General features: G+C 45.6%; 1 protein-coding gene across 4 annotated transcripts in view; it reads left to right on the top strand.

Annotated features, from left to right (window-relative positions):
• Positions 1–27141, top strand: part of DAZL (deleted in azoospermia like) — a 178075-nt gene that overhangs the window by 83373 nt on the left and 67561 nt on the right. For all 4 annotated transcript variants that reach the window (XR_012221256.1, XM_073550734.1, XM_073550733.1 and 1 more), the window contains exons 7-9: positions 3915–3992; positions 4078–4128; positions 5344–5469. Coding sequence is in view for 3 of the 4 variants with exons in the window: in XM_073550734.1 (XP_073406835.1) it covers positions 3915–3992; positions 4078–4128; positions 5344–5469 (255 nt within the window). In the remaining variant the exon portion in view is untranslated. The remainder of the gene's footprint in view (positions 1–3914; positions 3993–4077; positions 4129–5343; positions 5470–27141) is intronic.

The following is a 27141-nucleotide window of genomic DNA, read 5'->3' as shown; positions in this document are numbered from 1 at the left end:
CAAAAGAAGGGAAGACAAGTGAGGGTACTTGAGGGATAACCTGAAAGGTACATTTGATGATAAGAGCATACCAACGCCTCCACCTGCTCTCTTGTCTCATCTTGGGGTTCATATGAGAAAAGTGTAATCCCCCATCTGAAAGAGCAGCAGCAGCGGTTGTGTCTGACTGCTGGATCCAGGTTTCAGTAAGAGACAGGAGAGAATTAGAAAGGAAAAAGTCATGAATGAAGGAGAGTTTATTACACACTGAGCGAGAATTCCAAAGGGCACAATTAAGAGAGCCAGAAGGCATGCAGGGAATATTAATAAGATTAGAGGGGTTTCTGAGTGTAGCAGTTGGGGGGTTTGACTTTCTATAACATGGGGGACCAGGGTTGAGAGCAATGTCTCCTGCGACTAGGAGAAGGAGGATAGAAAGAGTGAGTAGATGGTTAAGTGATTTGTGGGAGCGTCTCTTATGTTGGATGGTGGGACTGACTGGATCTGTGCAATTTAACAATGTTAAAAGAGCGTGAGTGCTATACATAGGAGAGGAAAGGAGTGAGGGTCTGATATGGATGGAGTGTAGAGTGTTAATGCCAGGGTGGTGGATGTGTGTGAATGCAACAGCCAGGATATATATTACACAAATGCATATGGTAAATATTTGTTGTAATCCAAATGAACATCACATTTGAAGTCACTTTGAGGGGTCTATAATTATCTCCAAAGTTATTAGCGTACATGAAATCATTCAGTTGGAAACTGGCGTACATTTTTGACAAATTTTCGAATTGATGCAATTAATGAATTGTGTGAAAACATCTGGAAATGGTAAACTGCAAAAAACATCAAGCGAACACCTATAACATAGACTTTAATCCCTTCATGACCCAGCCTATTTTGACCTTAATGACCTGGCCATTTTTTGCAATTCTGACCAGTGTCCCTTTATGAGGTAATAACTCAGGAACGCCTCAACAGATCCTAGCGATTCTGAGATTGTTTTTTTCGAGACATATTGGGCTTCATGTTAGTGGTAAATTTTAGGTCGATAATTTTTGCGTTTATTTGTGAAAAAATCAGAAATTTGGTAAATTTAGAAAATTTCGCAATTTTCAAACTTTGAATTTTTATTCTGTTAAACCAGAGAGTTTTGTGACAAAGTGGTTACTAAATAACATTTCCCACATGTCTACTTTACATCAGCACAATTTTGGAAACAATTTTTTTTTTTGTTAGGAAGTTATAAGGGTTGAAAGTTGACCAGCGATTTCTCATTTTTACAACAAAATTTACAAAACCATTTTTTAGGGACCACCTCACATTTGAAGTCGCTTTGAGGGGTCTATATGGCAGAAAATACCCAAAAGTGACACCATTCTAAAAACTGCCCCCATCAAGCTACTCAAAACTACATTCAAGATGATTATTGACCCTTCAGGTGTTTCGCAGGAACTAAAGCAACGTGGAAAGACATTTTAATTTTTACAACAAAAATTTTCTTTTAGCATCAATTTTTTCATTTTCACATGGGCAACAGGATAAAATGGATCCTAAAACTTGTTGGGCATTTTCTTCTGAGTACACCGATTATGTGGTCATAAACCACTGTTTGGGTGCATGGCAGGGCTCAGAAGGGAAGGAGTGCCATTTGACTTTTTGAATGGAAAATATGCTGGAATATTTAGCGGTTGCCATGTCTCGTTTGGAGAGCCCCTGTGTGCCTAAACTTTGGAGCTCCCCCACAAGTGACAACATTTGGGAAACTAGACCCCCCCCCAAGGAACTTATCTACATGCATAGTGATCAGTTTGAACCCCCCAGGTGCTTCACAAATTGATCGGTTAAAAAAAAAAGTACTTTTTTTTTCACACAAATTTTCTTTTAGCCTCAGTTTTTTCATTTTCACACGGGCAACAGGATAAAATGGATCCGAAAATTTGTTGGGCAATTTCTCCTGAGTGCACAGATACCTCATGTGGTCATAAACCACTGTTTGGGCGCACGGCAGGGTCCGTAAGTGAAGGACCGCTATTTGACTTTTTGAAAGGAAAATTATCTCCAATCGTTATCGGACACCATGTCGCGTTTGGAGAGCCCTGTGTGCCTCAACAGTGAAACCCCCCCCACAGGTGACACCATTTTGGAAACTAGACCCCTTATGGAACGTATCTACATGTGTGTTGAGTATTTTGAACCCCCAGGTGCTTCACAGAAGTTTATAACGCAGAGCAGTGAAAAGAAAAAAATTTTTTTTTCCTCAAATGATTTTTTAGCATGCTATTTTTCATTTTCACAAGGGTAACAGGAGAAATTGGACCACAAAAGTTGTTGTGCAATGTGTTCTGAGTACACCGATACCCCATATGTGGGGGGGACCGCTGTTTGGGTGCACGGCAGGGCTCAGAAGGGAAGGAGAACCATTTGACTTTTTGAAATGAAAATGACCTCTAATCGTTAGCGGACACCATGTCGTGTTTGGAGAGCCCCTGTGTGCCTAAACATTGGAGCTCCCCCACAAATAACCCCATTTTGGAAACTAGACCCCCTAAGGAACTTATCTAGATGCATAGTGAGCACTTTGAACACCCAAGTGCTTCACAAAAGTTTATAACGCAGTGCCGTGAAAATAAAAAGTATTTTTTTTTTCCTCAAATTATTTTTTAGTGCGCAATTTTTTATTTTCACAAGGGTACCAGGAGAAACTGGACCCCAGAAGTTGTTGTCCAGTTTGTCCTGAGTACGCTGGTACCCCATATGTGGGGGGGGGAACCATTGTTTGGGCGCACGTAAGGGCTGAGAATGGAAGTAGTGACGTTTTGAAATGCAGACTTTGATGGAAAGGTCTGCGGTCGTCGTTACGTTTGCGGAGCCCCTGATGTGCGTAAACAGTAGAAACCCCCCACAAGTGACCCGATTTTCGAAACTAGACCTTCCAAGGAACTTATCTAGATGTCTGGTGAGCACTTTGAACCCCCAAGTGCTTGAGAGACGTGAAAATAAAAAAATCTTTTTTTTTTTCCAAAAAAAATGATTTTTTTTTTTAGCCCCCAATTTTTTATTTTTCCAAGGGTAACAGGAGAAATTAGACCATCAAAGTTGTTGTGCAATTTTTTCTGAGTATGCTGATACCCCATATGTTGGGGTAAACCACTGTTTGGGCACACGTCGGGGCTTGGAAAGGAGGGAGCACCGTTTGACTTTTTGAACTCAAAATTGGCTGGTATCAATGATTGCACCATGTCACGTTTGGAGACCCCCTGATGTGCCTAAACAGTGGAAACCCCTCAATTCTAACTCCAACCCTAACCCCAACAAATCCCTAACCCTAATCCCAACCCTAACCCCAACACAACCCTAACCCTCTTTCCAACCCTAACCCTAATGGAAAAACAAAAATAATTTCTTTATTTTATTAGTTGATCCTGCCTATGGGGATGATAAATGGGGGGGTTTATTTACTTTTCATTCTGTTTTGATCACTGTGAGAGTTTATCACAGTGACCAAAATGAATGAAGGGAAATTGCAGCCGGCAATTTCATTGATGAAATATTACTATCGCTCTGATTGGCTGTTAAAATTGAAACAGCCAATCAGAGCAATCGTAGCCATGTGGGGGCGAAGCCACGCCCCCTTTGGTGAAGAGCAAATCCCCCTGTATCTGCGGGTCTGGTGACCTTTCAGTGACCTAGGTCACCCGACCCGCAGGTGGGCTTTAAAGTCATGACGCCACATAGGCGTCATGGGTCGTTTTGGCACGACTTTTCATGACGCCTATGTGGCGTCAAAGGTCGTGAAGGGGTTAAAAAAGGCGCAAATGAAAATATTAATAAAACCCTTAAACAGATGCACATGCAATACAGAAACAGGCTCTGTGTTTTTTTCTATAGATTGTTGTGTGAATTGCTAGTAACAATAATTTATTTTTTAGACTTTGCCTTATTCGAGCACGACACCGGTCATGTATCATCAGATTCCCCTGGGTTGTCAGCAACCAGGATATTACCAGGTAACGTGTCTATTTTTATAGAGACTTTGTAATTTTTCGTCTGTCTTCCACCAGTTTTAAAAAGCTCTTTACTCTTAATTTTTAGGTTCCACCACAGTGGCCCAATGGTGATCAGAGGAGCATGGCCTATCCTCAGGTGAATAAATGGAACATAACTGTGTTACTATAGTGTTATAGCAGAACTAAACGTTTCTAGGAAAGGAAACTCAATCTCATCTACAACTTTTTCCCAAGTTGATAAGTTATCTCCTTTGCATAGTGGTCCTGAAATGGGTTTCGGCGGAGACCTAAATGAATGTGGCGGAGGTCAAGCACTTGCACTGTCGGTCCATTCATTGTGAGACTGCTAAAGTTAGTAGAGGGCTGTACTCTGCAATCTTTGACAGTCCCATAGACCATGAATAGAGCAGTGGTGTGCATGCTCCTCCTTTGCTCCAGATCTCCGTTCTCTGGATTAGTGGATGCCCAAGTGGTCATAGTATCACTAAGGCCTGTTTTACACATCCGTTATTTGTCATTAGTCAAAATCCGCCAATTTTTTTTAAACGGATCCGCCAAAAAAGGGGCGAATCCGTTTTTTTCCCCATAGACTTACATTATTGGCGTATCTTGACGGACAGTCGTCCGTCCTTCCCGTTTTTGTACGGATCTGCTAAGATTTTAGCATCTCCCAGGCGGATGAGACAGACCCTGCAACGTTTTTTCTCTCTGACGGACCGTCAGTTTGAACCGCGCATGCCCGGAATCATAGCCCCGGGAAGCATTTTAACCCGTTACTGCCATCCCGGGAGCTGCTAAAATCTTTCACCATCGCACCCGCCGTCTCCTCACCCGAGCGCCGACCATCGCTCCCGACGTCTCCTCACCCGAGCGCCGACCATCGCTCCCGCCGTCTCCTCACCCGAGCTCCGACCTCCCGCAACATCACGAGCTCCCCCCGGCACATGTGTTCCCGCGACCCCGTTCTCTTCTCGAGGTCCCTCCGGCACTTGTCTTCCCTCGGCACATTGGCTGTCCTTTTTTTTTTTTTAGCGCGGTTCCTTTTACATTCCTAGATCGGTGGATCCAGTCATATCAACTGACAGGTAAAAACGTATGTGTGAAACAGGCCTAAGATTAGTGGAAAGATGGGCAGTAACTTACCCAATTGGCTTGTGTACAGTATGATCCTCTGCACCAGCAATCTCTGGTCATGTTTGGAAGTGTAGTGTTGGAACAGCTGGAGAGGTATAGGATTAAGTTCATTGCTCTGGGGTTTTCTAGTATGACATATAACAGATGCTTAGCGTGCTGTGATTTTATTTGTTTTTATTTTTCAAAACTGACATTTTCTTTGTAATTGATTTGACAGGCTTTCTCATGGAATTGCCACCATGGGATCGAAATGGAAATGGCTAGCACTAGCAATGACATTTTGCTCCCAGAAACCTATATCCAAGAGCAAAACTTGTCTCCTGTTTCAACAAGTCCACAAAAGGTAACATTAGGTATTCCCACAGTTGTAAAATTATGAGGCATAAACATGCGTGCAGGTTTTTAAGCTTTATGTTTAAATATCCACTTTTAGATTCTTGTATCCGACAACTCATGCACTACAGTTGCACTTGGCCAGGGTAAAGTATGTAAAATGTGTGTTTTAAATGGCTCGCAAAAGATTTTTGCAGTAAAGGGTTTTTATGTATCCACATAAATTTAATTTTGAGGATGTGGAGGGGAGAAGAACAGTAGAGCTGATAGGAGTTTTCAAATATGCCAGTGCTAAACTTGGCTGCACTTGGACCTTCGCTAACAGGCGTCCGTCCCATCACTTTCTAATCATGCAGAAGAGGTTAGACCAGGAGATCAGTGCTGTATTCTTACATCGCGCGCACACACTGAGCAACCTAACCTATGGTGGGGGCAAGTCAGAGTTTGCTATTTATGTAGCTAGTTTAACATGCTTTATGCAAATTTAAGGGTTTGTTTGGTCTTCTGCTAAACATTTCCAGTCACCTAAAATGTCTTGGGGCTGCCGGGTGGAAGATCCTTCAGCTTTTCAGGACATGCAGGTTGCGGTAGCTTCCTCTGCTGCTCTGCACCGATCACATTGTGTAGTGTGAGGCTGGAAAAGGCAGAGGATTTCTCTCTGAGATTAGGAAGAACTTGGTGGTGTCTGCGTTCTCCTCCATGAGAGGAAGCTGCCTCCGGACTATAAGACGCACACTCTTTTTAAGCAACAGTTTTTCTTACTCAAGTGTGTCTTATGGACCAAAACAATTTTGTCCCAAACATGGACCTTCCTCAGATACGGATTGTTGTGGGGTCTGTGGAAGTTGTCTTGGTAAGCACAGGAGTTGTGTGACCATAGTAGTTATGTAAAAGGTGCCAAGTACCTTGATTTGAACGGAGTGGAGCGCTTCTTGAGAACCATCTCTGTGCAGGAGTGCTGTATATCTACAAAACACCATTCTTCTCTGAACTGTGCAGGTTTTCGCCTAATATGTTAAAAGAATATATTTGTTAATATTTTACCCATCAACACCATTTTGAAAAGTCCCAAAAGCAAGAAAACCATTCATCACTGCTGCTGCCACCTTCATATGCACTATAGTGCAGTACAATTTCACACACCAGGGCTGCACGCCAACTACCCATAGAACGGGTGCTCAATCCAAAGTGAAACGTGCATAGCCACGTTGTACTGTATAAAGAAGAACAAAAAGGATGGCACTCACCGTTCTGAAGTAGTGAATTCAGAGGCATAGCTAGGGTTTCGGTTCAGGGGGGGTGAAACTTCTGAGTGGGCCCCTAACTAGGTAACTTTGATTACAACTCGGTGGCGCACCCTAATAGTGGATGTAGGAAATGACTGCACTGTCACTGAAAATAATCCCTATATAAAGACCAACATGGATATTACCGCAATATGGTCAGTGGTAAATACCAGTCCTACAAAACATATGTGATTACTGCACAGGTATAGTTGGTTTGTATACAAAAACAATTGGAGTAAAGACATCCACCAAGAAGAATAATTAAAATAATTTTTATTCTCAAACATTCATGATATAAACAAGAAACACATAAAGACGGGTCACATGATTAGAGAGCTCCATATGATGAAGAATTCAGGTGCAGAAAAAACACATGCAGCAATACTAAGAGCAATGGAGTAAAAAGTGTGTATAATGGATATATAGATATAAATAAAGTGCCAGTGCTTCAAGTCTTACTCTCAGATATCCAAAACATCCCACAATGTGACCCCCTCACAGTAATAAACCGTCACAGCATAGTAGCTCAAAATCTGTTTGGAGGCCACATATTGAAAACCTATTCAAAAACGCTTACCCATAGCTGATTAGTATGCCACACGTGTAGCCCCTACGCGCGTTTCGCGTGGGCTTCGTCGGAGGGCTGTATAGTTGGTGTCTTACCGCTGACGTTCTTTCTGATGGAATCGGTCACTTTTCACGTCTTTTCCATCTGGCCCAGACCAACATGATGACTCCTCCAGCCAGGACTCGGCTACAGAGAATACAACAACGACACGTTTCACTTCTCATATTCCAGCCCCATCACCATGTATCCCCAACCTGCACAAACCACTCATCCTGCTCATACCCCAATGCTGAGCCGCTGCTGCCTTATGTGTCCCTATTACAGCACCTGATACCCCAATGCTGAGCCGCTGCTGCCGTATGTGTCCCTATTACTGCACCTGATACCCCAATACTGAGCCACTGCTGCCGTGTGTCCCTATTACTGCACCTGATACCCCAATACTGAGCCACTGCTGCCGTATGTGTCCCTTTTACTGCACCTGATACCCCCTATACACACACGGCTCTGCTCCACACCCCCTATACACACACGGCTCTGCTCCGTACACGCTGTACACATGCGGCTCCGCTCCGTACACCTTGTACACACCTGGCTCCGCTCTGTACACCTTGTACATACACGGCTCCGCTCCGCACACCCCGTACACACGCGGCTCCGCACCATACACCTTGTACACATACGGCACAAATCCGTACACCTTGCACACACGGCTCCACTCCGTACACGCCGCATACACTGCTCTGCTCCGTACACCTCATACACACGGCTCTGCTCTGTACTCCCCGTACACACTTGGCTCCGCTCCGTACACAAACAGCTCTGCTCACCCCATACACACACGGTTCCGCTCCTCCGTACACCTCATACATGCATATCTCTGCTCCGTACACCTTCTACACACACGGCTCCGCTCTGTACACCTCATACACACACAGCTGTGCTACATCCACCCTGTAAACCAATCCTGACCCCACACAGAAAGTTACTTCACCTCATCCAGCACCATGACAACCAGCACAGCAGAGCCCTGTGCTGAAGCCCCTGATCATGTGACCCCCTGACTCCGCCCCTCCTGTGACCTCATCACAGGTCCTGTGCGCACAGAAAAGCTCAGGACGACGTTGCTGGCTGTGAGGTGGGGGGCCCACTGCTGGCATCGGGGCCCTCCACCGCCTTCTCAGGGGCCCATAGCGGCTGGGCGGCAGAGTAGGGAGATCGATTCTCCCTGCTCTGCCGCAGAATGTAACTGTATGGGCGCGCTGTGCACGCCGATAGTTACAGTAGCGTAGCTCAGTGGGCCCCTCAGAGCTCGGGGCCCGGGGCGACCGCCCCCTCTGCCCCCCCGGTAGCTACGCTACTAAGTGAATTTATTATAGGATAAAAAGCATAGGCTCAGGAGAGATGTCTGAACTGTGGACAACGGCTGTTTCACGCCAACTGCACTTCAACGGGTCCCGAGTGCCATCCTTTTTATTCTTTGTACAACAATTTTGAAAAGCATTTCCAAAAAACTATGCTGGAATTGAGAAAAAAAAAATCACACATGCCTCACCTATTTGTTTTTAGCCACATCTGTATCAAAATTCAAGTTGCGATATAAAAGGGATTATACTTCAAAAATTAACTACATGAACAGTTTTGATTTTGAAAACCTTGAGTTCAGATCTGTTTAGCCTGTGGTCTCAAAGTGTAGGGTTTCATCACTTGTCCTGATTAGGGATTAGCGAGCGTTAAAATGCTCAGATGCTGAAACCGAGCAATTCCTATTACTCGCATGCTCGTTTTGAGTAACCAGTATAATGGGACTCAATGGGAAAGCTGATTTTTTTTTTGCCGACAGACCCTACAACGCGATCTGGGGGTTAGTGAAATGTTCAAATAGATGGGACAAGAGCTGAATGGAAGGAGAACTGCACGGGGAAGACCTCTGGAAGCATCTCTGACTCCCAGATCGCTGCTGGGAACATTGGTGTCACACTTTTACTCCACTTTAATGAGTGACCATAAAACATTCTAAATGGGCTAGAAATTGCATTTTACAGGAAAAAAGTGTTACACATTTTTTCCTGTATGACTTGTATATAATGCAAAATTTAAAAACCATATAATTTAAGTAAACCAAAATTTGATTTATTTTAATTTAAAAAAAATAGGAAATTTCAGTTGAATTTATGAAGGAAGCAAGAACTACCAAAAATTAGGGACTCGGATACACCCTTCATTAACCCCTTCATGACCCAGCCTATTTTGACCTTAACGACCTGGCCATTTTTTGCAATTCTGAGCAATGTCCCTTTATGAGGTAATAACTCAGGAACGCTTCAACGCATCCTAGCGATTCCGAGATTGTTTTTTCGTGACATATTGGGCTTCATGTTAGTGGTAAATTTAGGTCGATAATTTTTGCGTTTATTTGTGGAAAAAAATGGAAATTTGGTGAAAATTTTCAAATTTTGAATTTTTATTCTGTTAAACCAGAGAGTTATGTGACACAAAATAGTTAATAAATAACATTTCCCACATGTTTACTTTACATCAGCACAATTTTGGAAACAGCATTTTCTTTCGTTAGGAAGTTATAAGGGTTAAAAGTTGACCAGCAATTTCTCATTTTTACAACAAAATTTACAAAACCATTTTTTTTTTTAGGGACCACCTCACATTTGAAGTCACTTTGAGGGGTCTATATAGCAGAAAATACCCAAAAGTGACACCATTCTAAAAACTGCACCCCTCAAGCTACTCAAAACTACATTCAAGAAGATTATTAACCCTTCAGGTGCTTCACAGGAACTAAAGCAATATGGAATGAAAAAATGGACATTTTAATTTTTCCAACCAAAATTTTCTTTTAGCATCAGTTTTTTCATTTTCACATGGGTAACAGGATAAAATGTATCCTAAAATTTGTTGGGCAATTTCTTCTGAGTACACAGATACCTCATATGTGGTCATAAACCACTGTTTGGGCGCACGGCAGGGCTCAGAAGGCAAGGAGTGCCATTTTACTTTTTGAATGGAAAATATGCTTGAATATTTAGCGGTTGCCATGTCACGTTTGGAGAGCCCCTGTGTGCCTAAACATTGGAGCTCCCCCACAAGTGACCCCATTTTGGAAACTAGACCCTCGAAGGAACTTATCTAGATGTGTGGTGAGCACTTTGAACCCCCAAGTGCTTCACGGAAGTTTATAACGCAGAGACGTGAAAATAAAAAATCATTTTTTTTTTGTTCAAAAATTATTTTTTAGCCCGCTATTTTTTATTTTCACAAGGCTAACAGGAGAAATTGAACCACAAAAGTTGTTGTGCAATTTGTTCTGAGTACACCGATACCCCATATGTGGGGGGGAACCACTGTTTGGGAGCACGGGAGAGCTCAGAAGGGAAGGAGCGCCATTTTGGAATGCAGACTTTGATGGAATGTTCTGCGGGCGTCATGTTGCGTTTGCAGAGCCCCTGTTTGCCTAAACAGTAGAAACCCCCACAAGTGACCCCATTTTGGAAACTAGAACCCCCAAGGAGCTTATCTAGATGTGTAGTGAGCACTCTGAATCCCCAAGTGCTTCTCAGAAGTTTATAAATGCAGAGCCATGAAAATAAAAAAATAATTTTTTTTCCTCAAAAATGATTTTTTAGCCTGCTATTTTTTATTTTCCCAAGGGTAACAGGATAAATTGGACCCCAAAAGTTGTTGTCCAGTTTGTCCTGAGTACACTGGTACCCCATATGTGGGGGGAAACCACTGTTTGAGCGCACGGCATGGCTCAGAAGGGAAGGAGCGTCATTTGACTTTTTGAATGGAAAATTAGCTCCAATCGTTAGCGGACACCATGTCGTGTTTGCAGAGCCCCTGTGTGCGTAAACTTTGGAGCTCCCCCACAAATGACCCCATTTTGGAAACTAGACCCCCTAAGGAACTTATCTAGATGCATAGTGAGCATTTTGAAACCCCAGGTGCTACACAGAAGTTTATAACGCAGAGCCGTTAAAATAAAAATATTTTTATTCCTCAAAAAATAAATTTTTAGCCTATTTTTTATTTTCACAAGGGTAACAGGATAAATTGGACCCCAAAAGTTGTTGTCCAGCTTGTCCTGAGTACGCTGGTACCCCATATGTGGGGGGGACCACTGTTTGGGCACACTTTGGGGCTCGGAAGGGAAGTAGTGACGCTTTGAAATGAAGACTTGATGGAATGGTCTGTGGGCGTCATGTTACGTTTGCAGAGCCCCTGATGTACCTAAACAGTGGAAACCCCCCACAAATGACCCCATTTTGGAAACTAGATCACCCAAGGAACTAATCTAGATGCTAGATGCATAGTGAGCACTTTGAACCCCCAAGTGCTTCACAGAAGTTTATAAATGCAGAGCCATGAAAATAAAAAAATATTTTTTTTTCCTCAAAAAATGATTTTTAGTCCACTATTTTTTTTTTTTATTTTCACAAGGGTAACAGGATATTTTGGACCCCAGAAGTTGTTGTCCAGTGTGTCCTGAGTACGCTGGTACCCCATAAGTGGGGGGGACCACTGTGTGGGTACACATTGGGGCTCGGAAGGGAAGTAGTGACGTTTTGAAATGCCGTCTTGATGGAATCGTCTGTGGGCTTCATGTCACGTTTGGAGAGCCCCTGATGTACCTAAACAGTGGAAACCTCCCACAAATGACCCCATTTTGGAAACTAGATCACCCAAGGAACTAATCTAGATGTGAGGTGAGCACTTTGAACCCCCAAGTGCTTCACAGAAGTTTATAACGCAGAGCTGTGAAAATAAAAAAAAATTTTTTTTCCTCAAAAAATGATTATTTAGCCCACTATTTTTTATTTTCACAAGGGTAACAGGATAAATTGGACCCCAAAAGTTGTTGTCCAGTTTGTCCTGAGTACACTGGTACCCCATATGTGTGTGGGGGGGGGGGCACTGTTCAGGGACACGTTGGGGCTCGGAATGGAAGTAGTGATGTTTTGAATTGCCGACTTGATGGAATGGTCTGTGGGCGTCATGTTACATTTGCAGAGTCCCTGATGTACCTAAACAGTGGAAACACCCCACAAGTGACCCCATTTTGGAAACTAGACCCCCCAAGGAACTTATGTAGATGTGTGGTGAGCACGTTGAACCCCCCAAGTGCTTCACAGAAGTTTATAGCGCAGAACCGTGAAAATAAAAAATCATTTTTTTTCCGCAAAAATTATTTTAGCCCCCATGTTTTTATTTTCCCAAGGGTAACAGGAGAAATTAGACCCCCAAAGTTGTTGTACAATTTTTCCTGAGTACCCTGATACCCCATAAGTGGGGGGTACACCACTGTTTGGGCACATGTCGGGGCTCGAAAAGGAGGGAGCACCGTTTGACTTTTTGAACGCAAAATTGGCTGGAATAAATGGTGGCTCCATGTCGCGTTTGGAGACCCCGTGATGTGCCTAAACAGTGGAAACCCCTCAATTCTATCTCCAACCCTAACCCCAACACACCCCTAACCCTAACCACAACACTAATCCCAACACACCCCTAACGAAATCCCAACCCTGACCCCAAGTCCAACCCTGACCCCAAGTCCAACCCTGACCCCAAGTCCAACCCTGACCCCAAGTCCAACCTAAAAAAAAAATATTTTGTTTTTTTTATTATTTGTCCCTACCTATGGGGGTGATAAGGGGGGCGGTGATTTACTTTTTTTTTTTTATTTTTTTCACTACGAAAGTTTATTATAGTTATCAAAATAAATGAAAATCTGCAGCGTTGCAGATTCGATTCGGCGCACTGCACATGCGCCCGCCATCTTCCAAGATGGCGGCGCCCATGACGCTGGACGGCGGGACACCGGGACAGATAGCGGGAGATCGGAGGCACAAAGGAGGGTGAGAGGGGATGATCGGAGGGAAGGCGGGGGGCAGATTATGACGGCGGCTGCCGATCGGTGCCGTCAGACGGTGGCGGCTGCCGATCGGTGCCGTCAGTCGGTGTGGGGGGGGTCGGGTCTCGGTGTCCAGCCATGTCCGATGCTATTTCAGCATCGGCCATGGCTGGATTGTAATATTTCACCAATTTTCATTGGTGAAATATTACAATCGCTCTGATTGGCAGTTTCACTTTTAACAGCCAATCATAGCGATCGTAGGCACGTGGGGGCTAAGCCACACCCCCAGGTCTTAACTCTGAAGGGTCCTTTGTGTGCGGGTCGGGTGACCTTTCAGTGACCCCGGTCACCCGACCCGCAGGGGAGCAATCAATTCATGACGCCACATAGGCGTCATGGGTCGTATTGTCACGACTTTTCATGATGCCTACGTGGCGTCAAAGGTCGTGAAGGGGTTAAACCTAAAGGAGGGTTATTATACACATTCTGTTCAAGGGCTATGCACTTTTGAGGGTTATATACCAAAGAAATGTACTCCAGACCGTGGAATAGTCTATGGGTATGTGCACACGTTGAGTACATTTTCGGCACCATTTCTGAATCTCTTGGCTGGAAAAATGCAAGTGCAAAACCTGCATTTTTGGTGTGATTTTTGCCTGCGTTTTGCATTGATCGGAGTGAAATCAATGGTGAAAAGCGCACAGAGAATTGACATGCAGCAGATTATTTTCCGCACTTCAAAAATACTCAATTTGTGCATGACACTTAAGGTTTCTCATTCACTTTGCTGGCATCAGGTTTTGCTTCAGGTTTTGTCACAAATCCGTGCAGAAAAAACACGCCAAATCTGCAACGTTTGCACACAGACTACATTTTTGTAGACTTTTTTGAGGCTTATATACCAACATGTCAAGACCACAAAATAATATAATGATAAAGTTTTGAACACTTTTTTTGAGCCTTTTAAAGCAAGTAAATGTACCCAAGAACATGTAATACCCTATGGATGAGCAATATGATACTGATACATTTGGAACAAGTCTGCAATCCAGACCATGGAATACCCTATGGATGAGCAATATAACATTTTGAACAATTTTTATTGAGGCTTATATAGCAACGAAATGTACTCTAGACTATGTAATAATCTATGGGTTATCAATATAAAAACGATAAAACGTATCCCTCTGTCAAAAATTACTTGGTTATCGGGTGGTGGGCTGGTGTCATGAAATTGGCCCACGCCCTTGACAGTGTACCCCTGCCGCTGCTGTGTCTCAATGGCCTCTTCTCCATAGTTGGGCAAGGAAGCTTGCTCCCTGCAGCTAACGTCTGATGGGAATGTTTTCAGCTTACCGTATGTTTCGGACTAGAAGACGCACTTTTTTCCTCTCAAAATGTTGACGAAAATAGGAGATGTCTTATAGTCCGGATGTACCTGCTTTGGCTGTGGGGGGAGGTGGAGCAGCGGGTCACAGGAGGCAGGAGCGGCTGCAGCGGCTCACTCCTGTGCCCGCTGTTAAAGAGAAATGAATATTCACTGCATTCCACGCCCATGGGTGTGAAGGCCCGTGAATATTAATCATTTCTGATAAATGGCATCCTGGTATGCATGGCCCCATCCTTATCCTGGTGTGATTGGCCCCCATCCAAGGCGTGGAATGCAGTGAATATTCATTCCCTTTAGTAGCGGCACACGTGACTGCTCGGCAGGTGCAGGAAGCCTACGGCTAAACCTGTGCGTTCTACTAAAAAGCAATGACTATTCACTGCCCTCCATGCACACAGTCCCGGCGTGGTGAGCAGTGAGTATTCCGGCAGCTGTCCTTCGGATTATAAGCAGCGCATGACTTTCCTGCCATGCCCTGCTTACAAGCATAAAGCAGCTGCTAGCACTGGAACAAGAGGCAGCCGAGAAAGGCAAGTGTAATGTATTTTTTTTTTTTTTCTTCTGATTGGGCCCTGCATACCAGGGATGGGGATGGAGGTCAGTCATACCAGGACTGGGATGGGGCAATCGTACCAGGATCGAGAGTGGGGGGGCATGCATACCAGGGCAGAGATGAGGGCCAGTCATACCAGGATAAGGATCAGGCCCTGAATACCAGGACAGGGATGATGAGGGGGACCACTTCTACCAGGATAGGGATGAGGGGGCAATGCCTACCAGGCTTCAAATAAGGGGGACAAGCTTACCAGTCTAGGGATGAGGGGAGCATGCATACCAGGATGGGGATGATGAGGCCATGCATATCGGCATAGGGATGAGGGGGCCATGTATACCAGGTTAGGTATGAGGGGCCATGTATACCAGGATGGGGATGAGGGGACCATATATACCAGGGTAGGGGATATTAACCCCCTTATCCCCAAGAGTGGTTTGCACGTTAATAACCAGGCCAATTTTTACAATTCTGACCACTGTCACTTTGAGGTAATAACTCTGGAACGCTTCACCGGATCTTGGCGATTCTGAGATTTTCTCGTGACATATTGTACTTCATGTTAGTGGTAAAATTTCTTTGTGACTTCCGTTTATTTATGAAAAAAAAAACGGAAATATGGCAAAAATGTTTGGGCGCTCGGAAGGGAAGGAGCGCCGTTTGACTTTCTTAAACTAAAATTGGTTGTGATTGAGATTGGACACCATGTCGTGTTTGGCGAGCTTCTAATGTGCCTAAACAGTGTAAACCCCCCACACATGTCGCCGTTTTGGAAGCTAGTCCCCCTAAAGAACTTATCTAGAAGTGTTCTGAGCACTTTCAACCCCCAAGTGTTTCGCTGAAGTTTATAATGCCTGGGCATGGAAAAAAAAACATAATTTTTCTTCCCACAAAAGATTTTAGCCCCCAATTTTTTATTTTCCCAAGGGTAACAGGAGAAATTGGACCCCAAAAGTTGTGCAATTTGTCCTGAGTACGCTGGTACCCCACATGTGGGAGAAAACTACTGTTTGGGCACACGTCGGGGCTCAAAAAGGAAGTAGTGACGTTTTGGAATGCAGACTTTGATGGAATGGTTCCGTTTGCAGAGCCCCTGATGTGCCAAAACAGTAGAAACACCCCCACAATTGACCCCATTTTGGAAACTAGACCCCCTAAGGAACTTATCTAGATGTGTGGTGAGAACTTTGAACCCCCAAGTGTTTCACTAAAGATTATAATGCCCGGGCGTGAAAATATAAAATCCTATTTTTTTTTTTTTCCCACAAAGATGATCTTTTGGTCCCCAATTTTTAATTTTCCCAAGGGTAACAGGACAAATTGGACAACAACTATTGGGTCTTAATTTCTCCTGAGTACGCTGGTACCCCACATGTGGGAAAAAACTGTTTAGGCACACGTCGGGGCTCGAAAGGGAAGTAGTGACGTTTTGGAATACAGACTTTGAAGGAATGGTATGCAGGCGTCATGTTCCGTTTGCAGAGCCCCCGATGTGCCTAAACATTAAAAAAAAAAAAAAAAAACTCACAAGTGACATCATTTTGGATACTAGACCCCCAAGGAACAAGTCTAGATGTGCCCCAACTAATCTACCGTTTCCGGTAAAGTAAATTAGAAGTGCATGGAGGTTTGAAGCAATCCTTCATACACAGGCAAGATTTCTCTTTCCCCCATGATGGCACCACGGAGAGAGGGATCCGCCCTCAGGGACAGGAAACCTACAGATGAAAAAGGCGGTACCTGTCTCCCACATCAGTTGGTTTCCTGTCCCTGACGGGGAACCTACAGCACGTACCTGCAGTCGACGTGGGATGCCAGGGACCGAGCCAGTCCGGTGATAGGCAGCGGGGCTCCCTGCCTTGGCTGGGTCGAGGCCTTGCGCAGGCTCCCCCCGTAGCACCACCACCGAGGTCGGCGGGCCTTGAGAGTGAGTGGGGGAGAGGCAGCGAAGATCTGTGGACGAAGCCTGCTAATCCCAGAAGAAAAGGAAAAAAAAAAAAAGGGTGGCTGTCTCCTTTAAAAGAGTGACGGCGGTCACTCAAGGAGAGCCCCCCGCCGAGCGCCAGACCCAGAGCGGCCTGCGGAGGATGGCGGCGGCCACCGGGACCGCAAAAGGTACAGGGGTCGGGGCAGAACCTGGAAGCGGCCCGGAGGGGGTGGCGGCGGTCACCAGGAGCCGCAAGGTATATGCCCGCAGGGCTTGCAGCGATGGGGGTGGCGGCGGTCACCGCGGGCTGCTGAACGCCGGTACCAGACGCGCGCGCGCAGCAGCTTTCTTAATGAGTCGCGATGCACTGCTGGGAGATCCCGCAGTGCGCATGCGTGGGCGTCAATTTCGGCGAGGGCTCAGACAGCGGGGAGGAGGCGCCAAATTGAAAAAAAAAAAAAAGTATATATTAAAGCCCCACTAAAAGAGGAGAGGCGATCACTGAGTGGAACGCCTCAGAAGGAGATGCGGCAGCGATCCCCGAAGCAGGGGCGGCAGCCACGAAAACAACGCCAGCGCGACTCCTCGCAGCAGCGGTCATACAGGATCGCGGCGCAGCCAAAACTTCACCATGGCAGCACAGCCAGAAGTGGATTCAGCGGTGGAAATAATCTCTACGCCCGAGACGGTACCTCTCGTTCCACAAAGGGGTGAGTGATCTCCGTGAAAGCCGCTTGCTAATGTGCAATTATTAATATTTTCTTCTCAGTGGCACAAATGCACAGCAAAATCCAAGCACATGGTATGTGCTATATGCACGGAGGAGCTGGCCCCTACATGGCAGAAAAAGCTCTGCGCAGCATGCATAGAGCAGACTATACAGGAGGAATCTCCGAGGTTTGCTTCAGACCTCAAAACATTGATAAGGACCCAGGTAGAGGACACCCTCAAGGGCGTTAGAACCACTAGGAAAAAGCGTAGATCCCAGGCATAGATCTCCAGAGTCCAGTGTTAGTGGATCAGGGAGTGAATCATCTAACTCGAGTTATTCATCATCCTCCCAGTCATCATCATCCTCAGAAGGGAGACGCAGCTGCTTCCCTATTGAGGAGACGGATGCACTGGTAAAAGCCGTAAGGACAACTATGGGGCTGGTAGATGAACGCCCTAAAAAAAACGGCGGAAGAGTTAATGTTCAGTGGGCTGGAACAAAAAAAACGGAGAGTTTTCCAGGTGAATGAAAAAATCCACTCTCTATTCAAACGAGAATGGAAAAAAACAGACAAGAAAGCCTTCCTAACACCCAAGAGGAAATACCCTTTTGATGATCCGGCCTGCTCCCTATGGAGTAAAGCACCTAAACTGGATGTGGTGGTTGCAAAGCCTTCTAAAAAATTTGCACTGCCTTTTGAAGATATGGGTACCCTGAAGGACCCAATGGATAAAAAGGCAGAAAACTTTATGAAAAACGCTTGGGAAGCGGCAGGAGGGGGACTAAAGCCAGCCATAGCAGCCACATGCATGGCACGTGCCTTAATGGTTTGGTTAGACCACCTAGATTCCCAAATAAAGTCCCAAGGGAAACAATACAAAGGTCAGTTTCCGTAATGAAGGGAGCAGCAGCTTTCCTGGCAGATGCGTCAGTAGATTCAACTAGGTTGGTGGCCAGAGCATCCTCCTCAAATGCCGTGAGACGCGCCTTATGGCTAAAATGCTGGCCGGGGGATCTGCAGACTAAAACCTAATTGTGTGCAATCCCATGTGAGGGAGAGTTCTTATTTGGCCCAACGTTAGACGAAATCTTGGAGAAGGCGGGGGACAAGAAAAAATCCTTTCCCGGTTTCCCTAATCAGGCATACAAACGGCCTTTTCGGAACAGGAGATTTATGCGGCGAAGACCCCCAAAAGGGAACAGAGAAAGTTGGGAGGATAAAAGAAATAAGAACAAAGGCTTTATGTTCAACAAGCCCCCCGATAACAAAAAGCCACAATGAAGGTGCTCCCCGGGTCGGGGGAAGATTGTCCTACTTCTTCCAGGCCTGGGAAAAAATATCCGCTAGCCCGTGGATTCTGAACATAATAAAAGGACTGAGACTAAAATTTAATACCCTCCCCAACCATTTTTTTTGTGATAACGCCCAAAGGACATCACACGAGCAGCTGGCTCTGCAACAAGAGGTCGCGAGCCTAAGGGAAAAGTGGGTACTACAAGAAGTCCCCTACCAGGACAGGGGCAGAGGCTTCTACTCCCCTCTCTTTCTCCTCAGAAAGCCAGACGGAACATACAGGGCCATAATAAATCTAAAGAGACTGAACAAGTTCCTGGAAATTCAGCGTTTCAAGATGGAAACAATAAAATCTTGTGTAAAATTGCTTCCCCCATCATGCTTCATGGCTGTATTAGACGTGAGAGACGCATACTACCATGTACCTATTCACAGAGACCACAGAAAATACCTCAGGGTGGCGGTGACAATCCAGGGGGAGATGAAACATTATCCGTTCAGAGCTCTCCCCTTCAGGCTAGCTATTGCCCCAAGAGTATTTACAAAGATAATGTCGGAAGTAATGGCCCACATAAGAGAGCGAAATATCCTGATAGTCCCATACCTGGACGGTCTCTTAGTATTAGGCGTCACCTTTCACTACTGCAAACAACAGTTGGACATGGTCATGGGATCTCTAGTGAATCTAGGATGGATGCTAAATTTGCCCAAATCCAGACTCGTACCAAGTCAGGTACAGGAACACTTGGGAATAATACTGGACTCAGCGGAACAAAAATGTTATCTTCCACAGGCGAAGATTCAAAAGATGACACAGATGGTGTCACAAGTGATAGCATCCCCAGTAACTACCCTGAGAAAGGCAATGTCTCTATTGGGGTCAATGACAGCCTGCATACCAGCAGTACAGTGGGCACAAAGCCACACGCGAGTCTTACAGTGGGAAATATTAGACGCAGACGTTTCCCTACACGGAAATTTAGACAGGCGGTTAAACATCTCACCAAACACAATACACTCCTTAGCGTGGTTGACAGACCCAGCCAATCTAACCAAGGGGGTCCCTTGGGCGTTACCAGCGACAAAAATCTTAACTACAGATGCAAGCCCCTGGGGGTGGGGTGCACATCTAGACAGCCAGGTAGCGCAAGGGCCTTGGGCTCAAAAAAGAGTCAGTTTCCTCAAACATGAAGGAGCTGCTGGCAGTGAAACTAGCTCTCGTTCATTTTCTAGACTCGCTTCGCTCCCAACACACAAGGGTCTTCTCAGACAACCGGGTAGTGGTAGCATATCTAAACCACCAGGGGGGCACCAGGTCTCGAGCAGTGATGGAAGTAACAAAGTCCATCTTTCACCTAGCGGAACACAATCTGGAATCCCTGACAGCCCTCCACATAAAAGGGTCGGAAAACCGAACAGCAGACTTCTTGAGCAGAACACGCCTAAAGCAGGGGGAGTGGGAACTAAGCCAGTCAGTCTTCAACCAGATTGTGAACCTCTGGGGCCGACCAGAGATAGACGTATTTGCAAACAGTCAGAACCGGAAATTGGAAGCCTTCTGCTCAAAAGATCCCCGGGGGGGGGCCTTGTAGCTCTAGATGCCTTCACGATTCCCTGGGATTATCATCTGGCTTACGCTTTCCCTCCAATATCTCTTATTCCCTTAGTACTGAGGAAAATATGGGGGGACAAAGCGATGGTAGTAGTAATAGCACCCTTCTGGCCCCGGAGAATATGGTTCCCCAGGCTGAGATGAATGTCCGTAACAGACCCCTGGGTTCTGCCAGAATCTCCAGACCTGCTATCCCAGGGACCAGTGTATCACCCACACATAAAAAACCTACACATGGCAGCTTGGCTTTTGAGAGGGAACTCCTAAGCAATAGGGGCTTCTCATCAAACTTGGTAACCACGTTACTGCAAAGTAGAAAACCAGTAACCACTATGGCATATGGGAAAGTATGGAAAAAAGTCATATCAATATCAGATTCTGACCCAACGGGGGAGATCCCAATAGGGAAAATTCTGGAATTCCTACAGAAGGGGTTGGAAAAGGGACTAGCTACAAGCACCCTGAAAGTACAGGTGGCGGCCTTGGGGGCTTTGTATAATCATGACTTAGCCGGGAATCTGTGGGTTAGGAGGTTCATGAGGGCCGCAAGTAGATCTAGGCCGATCCTTCTACGTACCACCCCCCCCTTGGGATCTAAACCTAGTATTGAACACACCAACCAGATCTCCCTTCGAACCCCTGGCGGAGGCTCCCTTAAAAATATTATCCATTAAGACCTGCCTCCTCGTAGCCTTAACTTCCGTCCGCCGCATTAGTGATATACAAGCTTTGTCTGCCTACTCACCCTTCATGCATGTGCTGGATGATAGGGTAGTTCTTAGAACCGACCCAGCATATCTCCCCAAGGTGTCCTCACAGTTTCATAGGACCCAGGAAATCTCCCTACCCTCCTTCTGTCCCAATCCCCCCAAAAAAACAGAGGAGGTATGGTACACTTTAGACGTAAAAAGATGCCTGGTCCAGTATTTAACAATCACAAGGGAGCTTAGGAAGGATAGGGCTCTGTTTGTCTGTTTTCAGGGTCCTTGAAAGGGTCAAAAAGCATCAAAGGCCACACTGGCGAGGTGGATAAGAGAGGCCATCACCCTATCCTACTCCTCCTGTGGGGCGGCCATCCCGGAGGACGTAAGGGCCCATTCAACCAGGGCACTGGCATCATCTTGGGCGGAGAAAGCCGGCGCTTCAATAGAACAGATATGTAGAGCTGCCACTTGGTCTTCCCCCTCTTCATTTTTCAAACATTACCGTCTAGACTTGACCTCCTCTTCAGATCTCACCTTTGGAAAAAGGGTTCTGGAAGCGGTGGTCCCTCCCTAGATGTACAATCTTGGTAATTCTCTCCGTGGTGCCGTCATGGGGGAAAGAGAAAATCGTAGTTACTTACCGATAACGGTATTTCTCTGATCCCGTATATCCCCTCCCCTTCACACACACAGGTGTGCACATTAGAGTGAGTTAGTTAGCTTTAGTACTTAGCCACACGGTGCCTCTATTAAGCTTAAGTTGAGTAATTTGATTAATTTTGGATTTTTTATAACCATTTGAGTTGCAGCTGAAAGTTCTGTGTAATGCTCTGTAAACCAACTAATGTGGGAGAGGGGTACCGCCTTTTTTCATCTGTAGGTTTCCTGTCCCTGAGGGTGGATCCCTCTCTCCGTGGTGCCGTCATGGGATCAGAGAAATACCGTTATCGGTAAGTAACTACGATTTTTTCGGGGCAAGTGTTGCATCGATAAATGGTGTCCTTGCGTATTCCCCTTTTGTAACACGCACAGCACCTTTTTTGCGGCTTACCTTTTCTTCCGGTTGGCGGGACCACCCCCGGAAAATGCTGACCTGGTACAATACGAGCACCTTCAGTTCCAGAAGTACTGGGGCCCACTACTTCCGGAGTGCCAAATATCAGGGCCTTAACCACTACCTCCTGAAACTGAAGATACGACGTATCGGTGTGGCGTGCACATCGTGACAGAAAGAAATCATTGAGCGTTGCCATTTGGACGATGTGCACTTCCAGCTTTTTGTACCACACCTTGGCCTTTCTCAAAGCATTGTACGGATGGAGGAGTTCATTAGAGAGATAAATGCTCCCCATGTCTTTGTTGTACCCCAGTGCTGAGGATGCTGCCATCATCGTGTATGATGGTCAAGAGAATGACATCCCTCTTGTACTTGACCACCAGCAGGTGGTCGCTACTTTGGGCTCTGCTCTCACCTTTTCTGAGCATCTGCCCAAGTAGTGTTTTTGGGAGGCCTCTGATTTTTGCGGACAGTACCACAGGCTGCGGTACCTCGCACAGAGGGATTTGTAGTGTGGGACGCTGGTATAAAAGTTATCAGTGTAAAGGTGATAACCTTTATCCAGCAGTGGGTGCACCAAATCCCACACAATTTTCCCACTCATTCCCAGGACAGGGGGACACTCGGGTTCAATCCTGGTGTCCTTCCCTTCGTAAACTCTAAACGTGTGGGTGTACCCTGAGGTACTCTCACACAGTTTTTAGAGTTTGATTCCGTACCTGGCCCTCTTGCTGGGCAGGTACTGACGAAATCCTGAGCCTTCCCTTAAATTGAACTAAGGAATCATTCACGCAGATGTCCCTTTGGGGCAAGTACACTTCAGCAAACTTTTTGTTAAAGTGTTCGATGACCGGCCGAACTTTGAACAGACTGTCAAAGTTGGGGTCATCTCGTGGATTGCCTCAAAACGTGTCCGGGCCATGACCATTCGGAACACTGGAGTGTTATATAAAATATCAATGCTCAAATATTGCTGAAGTTATGGCTTCTTCAGGATCCCCATATGAAGGATATGGCCCCAAAACTGCATCATTTCAACTGCATCTACAGGAGACCAGTTAGAAAATGATGAATGCGGGTTTTATTCCAAAAATTGACGAGCATACAAATTAGTTAGCTCCACCATGAGGGTAACAAAATTCTCAGAGAAAAAGACTTTGAAAAAGTTTATTTCTGTGAGGTCGGTGGTGTCAAACTTGATTCTTGATTCTGCCACAAAATCAGGAATTAGTGGCTCGTAATTTTCGGGGGGCAATGTCCATACGGGGGTTCAGCTGCGGGAATGGTGGGCGCTGCCTCATCTTCTGTCCTGGGGCGTCTGCGTGGCGGTTCTGAAAGACATGAGGAAGAGGATGTGAATGAAGAATCTGAAAAGTACAGACATGTGGGATCCTCTCCCTCGCCTCGCCATCAGTGTCGAAGGCAAGGAAAGAATATGCCTCCTCCACTAAATAGCGCTGTTGGGACGAATTTGACGAGGACATTTTTTGTGTGAATATGGTGCTTTGTGTGTATTGCTAACTGTATGTGTGGGGGGGGGGGATGGTGATTGATGTAAGCTATCTGAAAAGAAAAAGCTAAAAGAAAAAAAGCAAATGGGGAGAAAAAAATGTCTGTGGAAGAAAAAGTCTAAAACTGCAGGCCCCAGCTCTGATAAGTGAAGTACGTCACTTATCGAAATTCTGCAGCTGCTGGACGTGAGTACAGAGGTGGCGAAAGTAAGTGTCTAAAACAGCCGGCACGGGCTCTGATAAGTGAACCATTTCACTTATCAAACTTCGGTGGCAGCTGTATGTGCGCAGGGGGGGGGGGGTAAAAAAAAAAAAAAAAGGAAAACGGCAGGCACGAGCTTGGATAAGTGAACTGCTCCGTCCTAGGATATGTGCTATTACAGCACCGGGCCGGTACTGGCAGGGCACAGCGCAGTAATACATCACCCCTACTCTGGAACACTCTACCACAACATATCAGACTTACCTACCATCGAAACCTTCAAAATGAGCCTGAAGACACACCTCTTCCGACAAGCCTATAACCTGCAGTAACTACCGATCGACCAAACCGCTGCATGACCAGCTCTACCCTCGCCTACTGTATTCTCACCCATCCCTTGTAGATTGTGAGCCTTCGCGGGCAGGGTCCTCTCTCCTACTGTACCAGTTACGACTTGCATTGTTTAACATTATTGTACTTGTTTTTATTATGTATACCCCTCCTTACATGTAAAGAGCCATGGAATAAATGGCGCTATAACAATAAATAATACTGCTGCTGTGCCTTGCGATTGGCGTGATCGGCGATGGGGTTTTCGTCAGTGCCTGGCGTTGCAAGGCCCCGGCCTAGGATCGAGTACATCGGTACTCGATCTTAGCCTGAGACCTCATTGCAATGAGCAAGGCTGCAATTGGCTGTTCAGAATTGAACAGCCTATCAGCGCTTGGGAGGGCGGGATGAGCGCCCGAGAGGCAGACACCATCTTCCCTGAGGTAAGATGGCATTGGAATTTTAATGCGGTATGACATTAAAGTACATGAGGTATTATCCTGTCCATGTTCATATGGGCTCGGGTCACCTGGACGGGATAGTACGTCATATGTCGGGAAGGAGTTAAGTGCAGAATTGACCACATTTTTTTGCTTCAATTTTTTCTTCTAATTTCCTTCTCTACAACCTAGGTGCGTCTTATGGTCCGGTGCATCTTAGAATCCGAAAAATAACGGTATTTTCCACAATGACCTTCTGGTATAGCACCATTTTAGAATACCTCTCCACCTAAGGAAGAAGAAATGCAAAGTTCTCCTTGTAGCTTGGATCTAGCAGGGTGAACAACTCCTCCTCATTGTAAGCTTCATGTTTATCCGCTTTACGACCTTAGACGTATCCATATGTCTAGGTCGCTTGGTACTTAACCTTGGAAGCATGGATACATCCTGGTAATTTTGCTCACACAGAGGCTGTCAACCTGCTCTCAGTGCCAAGACTTGTGCAGGCACCGCTTCTGAAACTTTTAACCGCCTAAATGCTGTGATCGCAGCATTTAGTGAGCAGGCAGAGGGAACAAAGCCCCACTGTCCTTGGATCGGAGAATCCAGGGGGGAAAAAAGCAATTTCCCACTCTTGTCTGTCATCTATTAACGGAAATATAGGGGGCTTCCGCATTACTGGTAGCACAGTGGCTCTGGAAAAGCAAAATGGCCCTCGCCCCACAAAAGAAATTCAAATTCTGTGCTCCCAAATCCAAAAGCGGCCCCCCCTCCCCCTTTCTGAGCCCCAGTGTGCCTAAACCACATTTAGCAACCACATGTTTGGCATTCTGTGGTGATGAGAGCCCGCCTAATTTATGGATGCATGTGATGGGCACTACAATGGCAGTTTGCAATTTTCACTAGGCAGCATCCACTGCTGCTTGTTTCTGGAAAACACCCGTGGAGTCAAAATCGTCACTGCACCTGTAAATAAATTTACAAAGGTATATGATTTCCAAAATGGGGTCACTTGGGCAGGATTACACTTCTAAAATTTATGGAGACCGCAAGCTATTATAGAAATTTCTGTGCTCCAGGTCGCCTCCTGTAGAACAGTACTGCTTAGCCAAACGGCAAGACTCTGGAGGGACTGAGCGCTATTTGCCAACAACGCTCCGTCCCTCCCGAGACTCGCCGTATGGCTAAGCAGTACTGATGGCCACATATGGGGTATTTCTACATTCAGCAGAAATTGTGGGACACATTTTGATGCTATTTTTACTCCTTTCCCAGTGTGAAAATGTAAAATCTGGGGCTAAAACAACATTTTTTGTGGTAAAAATATAATTATTTTTCTTCATTGCCCAATGGTATAAAAATTCTGTGACCCTCCTGTGGTGTCGATATGATCCGTACAACCCTAGGTGAATCCATTGAGAGGTGTAGATTGTAAAATGGGTTCCCTTTTAGGGGGGGTTCTGCTATTCTGGCACTTCGGGCTCTGCCAATGTGACATTGCATGCTCACACCAATCCAGCAAAATGTGAGCTCCAATATGTCACTCCTTTCCTTGTGAGCTTTGCACTGTGCCTCAAAAGTAGTTTTCGACCGCATAGGGATGGACATATGGGGCATTGATGTGCTCAGGAGAAATTGCACAACAAATTTTGGGGTCCATTTTCTCTTGCTATCCTTGTGGAAACAAAAAAAAAAATAAAGCTAAGATGACATTTTTGTGGGAAAAAGGTTTTTTTTTTTTTTTCTTCAAATTCTCATGGCTTTCCTTTATAAACTTCCGTGAAGCAGCTATAGGTTCAAGGTGCTCTCCACACATTTACATACATTCTTTTAGGGATCTAGCTATCAAAATGGTGTCACTTGTGGGTTTTTTTCACTGCTTAGGTACATCAGGGGCTCGCCAAACGAGACATGACACGACAGACCATTCCATCAAAGTCAGTGTTCCAAAACATCACTGCTTCTTTTCTGAGCCCAAACCGTATTTTACCCCCACATATGTGGTGTCAGGATACTTAAGAAAAATTGCAAAGCAAATTGTGTGGTGCAATTTCTCCTGTTACCCTTGTGAAAATGCAAAATGTGTGGCGAAAATTTGATTTTTTTCCATCATACATGACTGCACCACAAGAGGGGATCCGCCCTTCAAGGACAGGAAACCTTCAAGATAAAAGGGGGCGGCTCCTCTCTCCGCATCAGTTGGTTTCCTGTCCTTGATGGGGAACCC

The sequence above is a fragment of the Dendrobates tinctorius genome, unplaced genomic scaffold (genome assembly GCF_039654945.1).
Source record: "Dendrobates tinctorius isolate UK_male_01 unplaced genomic scaffold, ASM3965494v1 ptg000167l, whole genome shotgun sequence".
NCBI classification, from domain to species: domain Eukaryota; kingdom Metazoa; phylum Chordata; class Amphibia; order Anura; family Dendrobatidae; genus Dendrobates; species Dendrobates tinctorius.
Note: the sequence above shows the minus strand (reverse complement) of the source record. Positions and strands in the feature narration are given on the sequence as shown.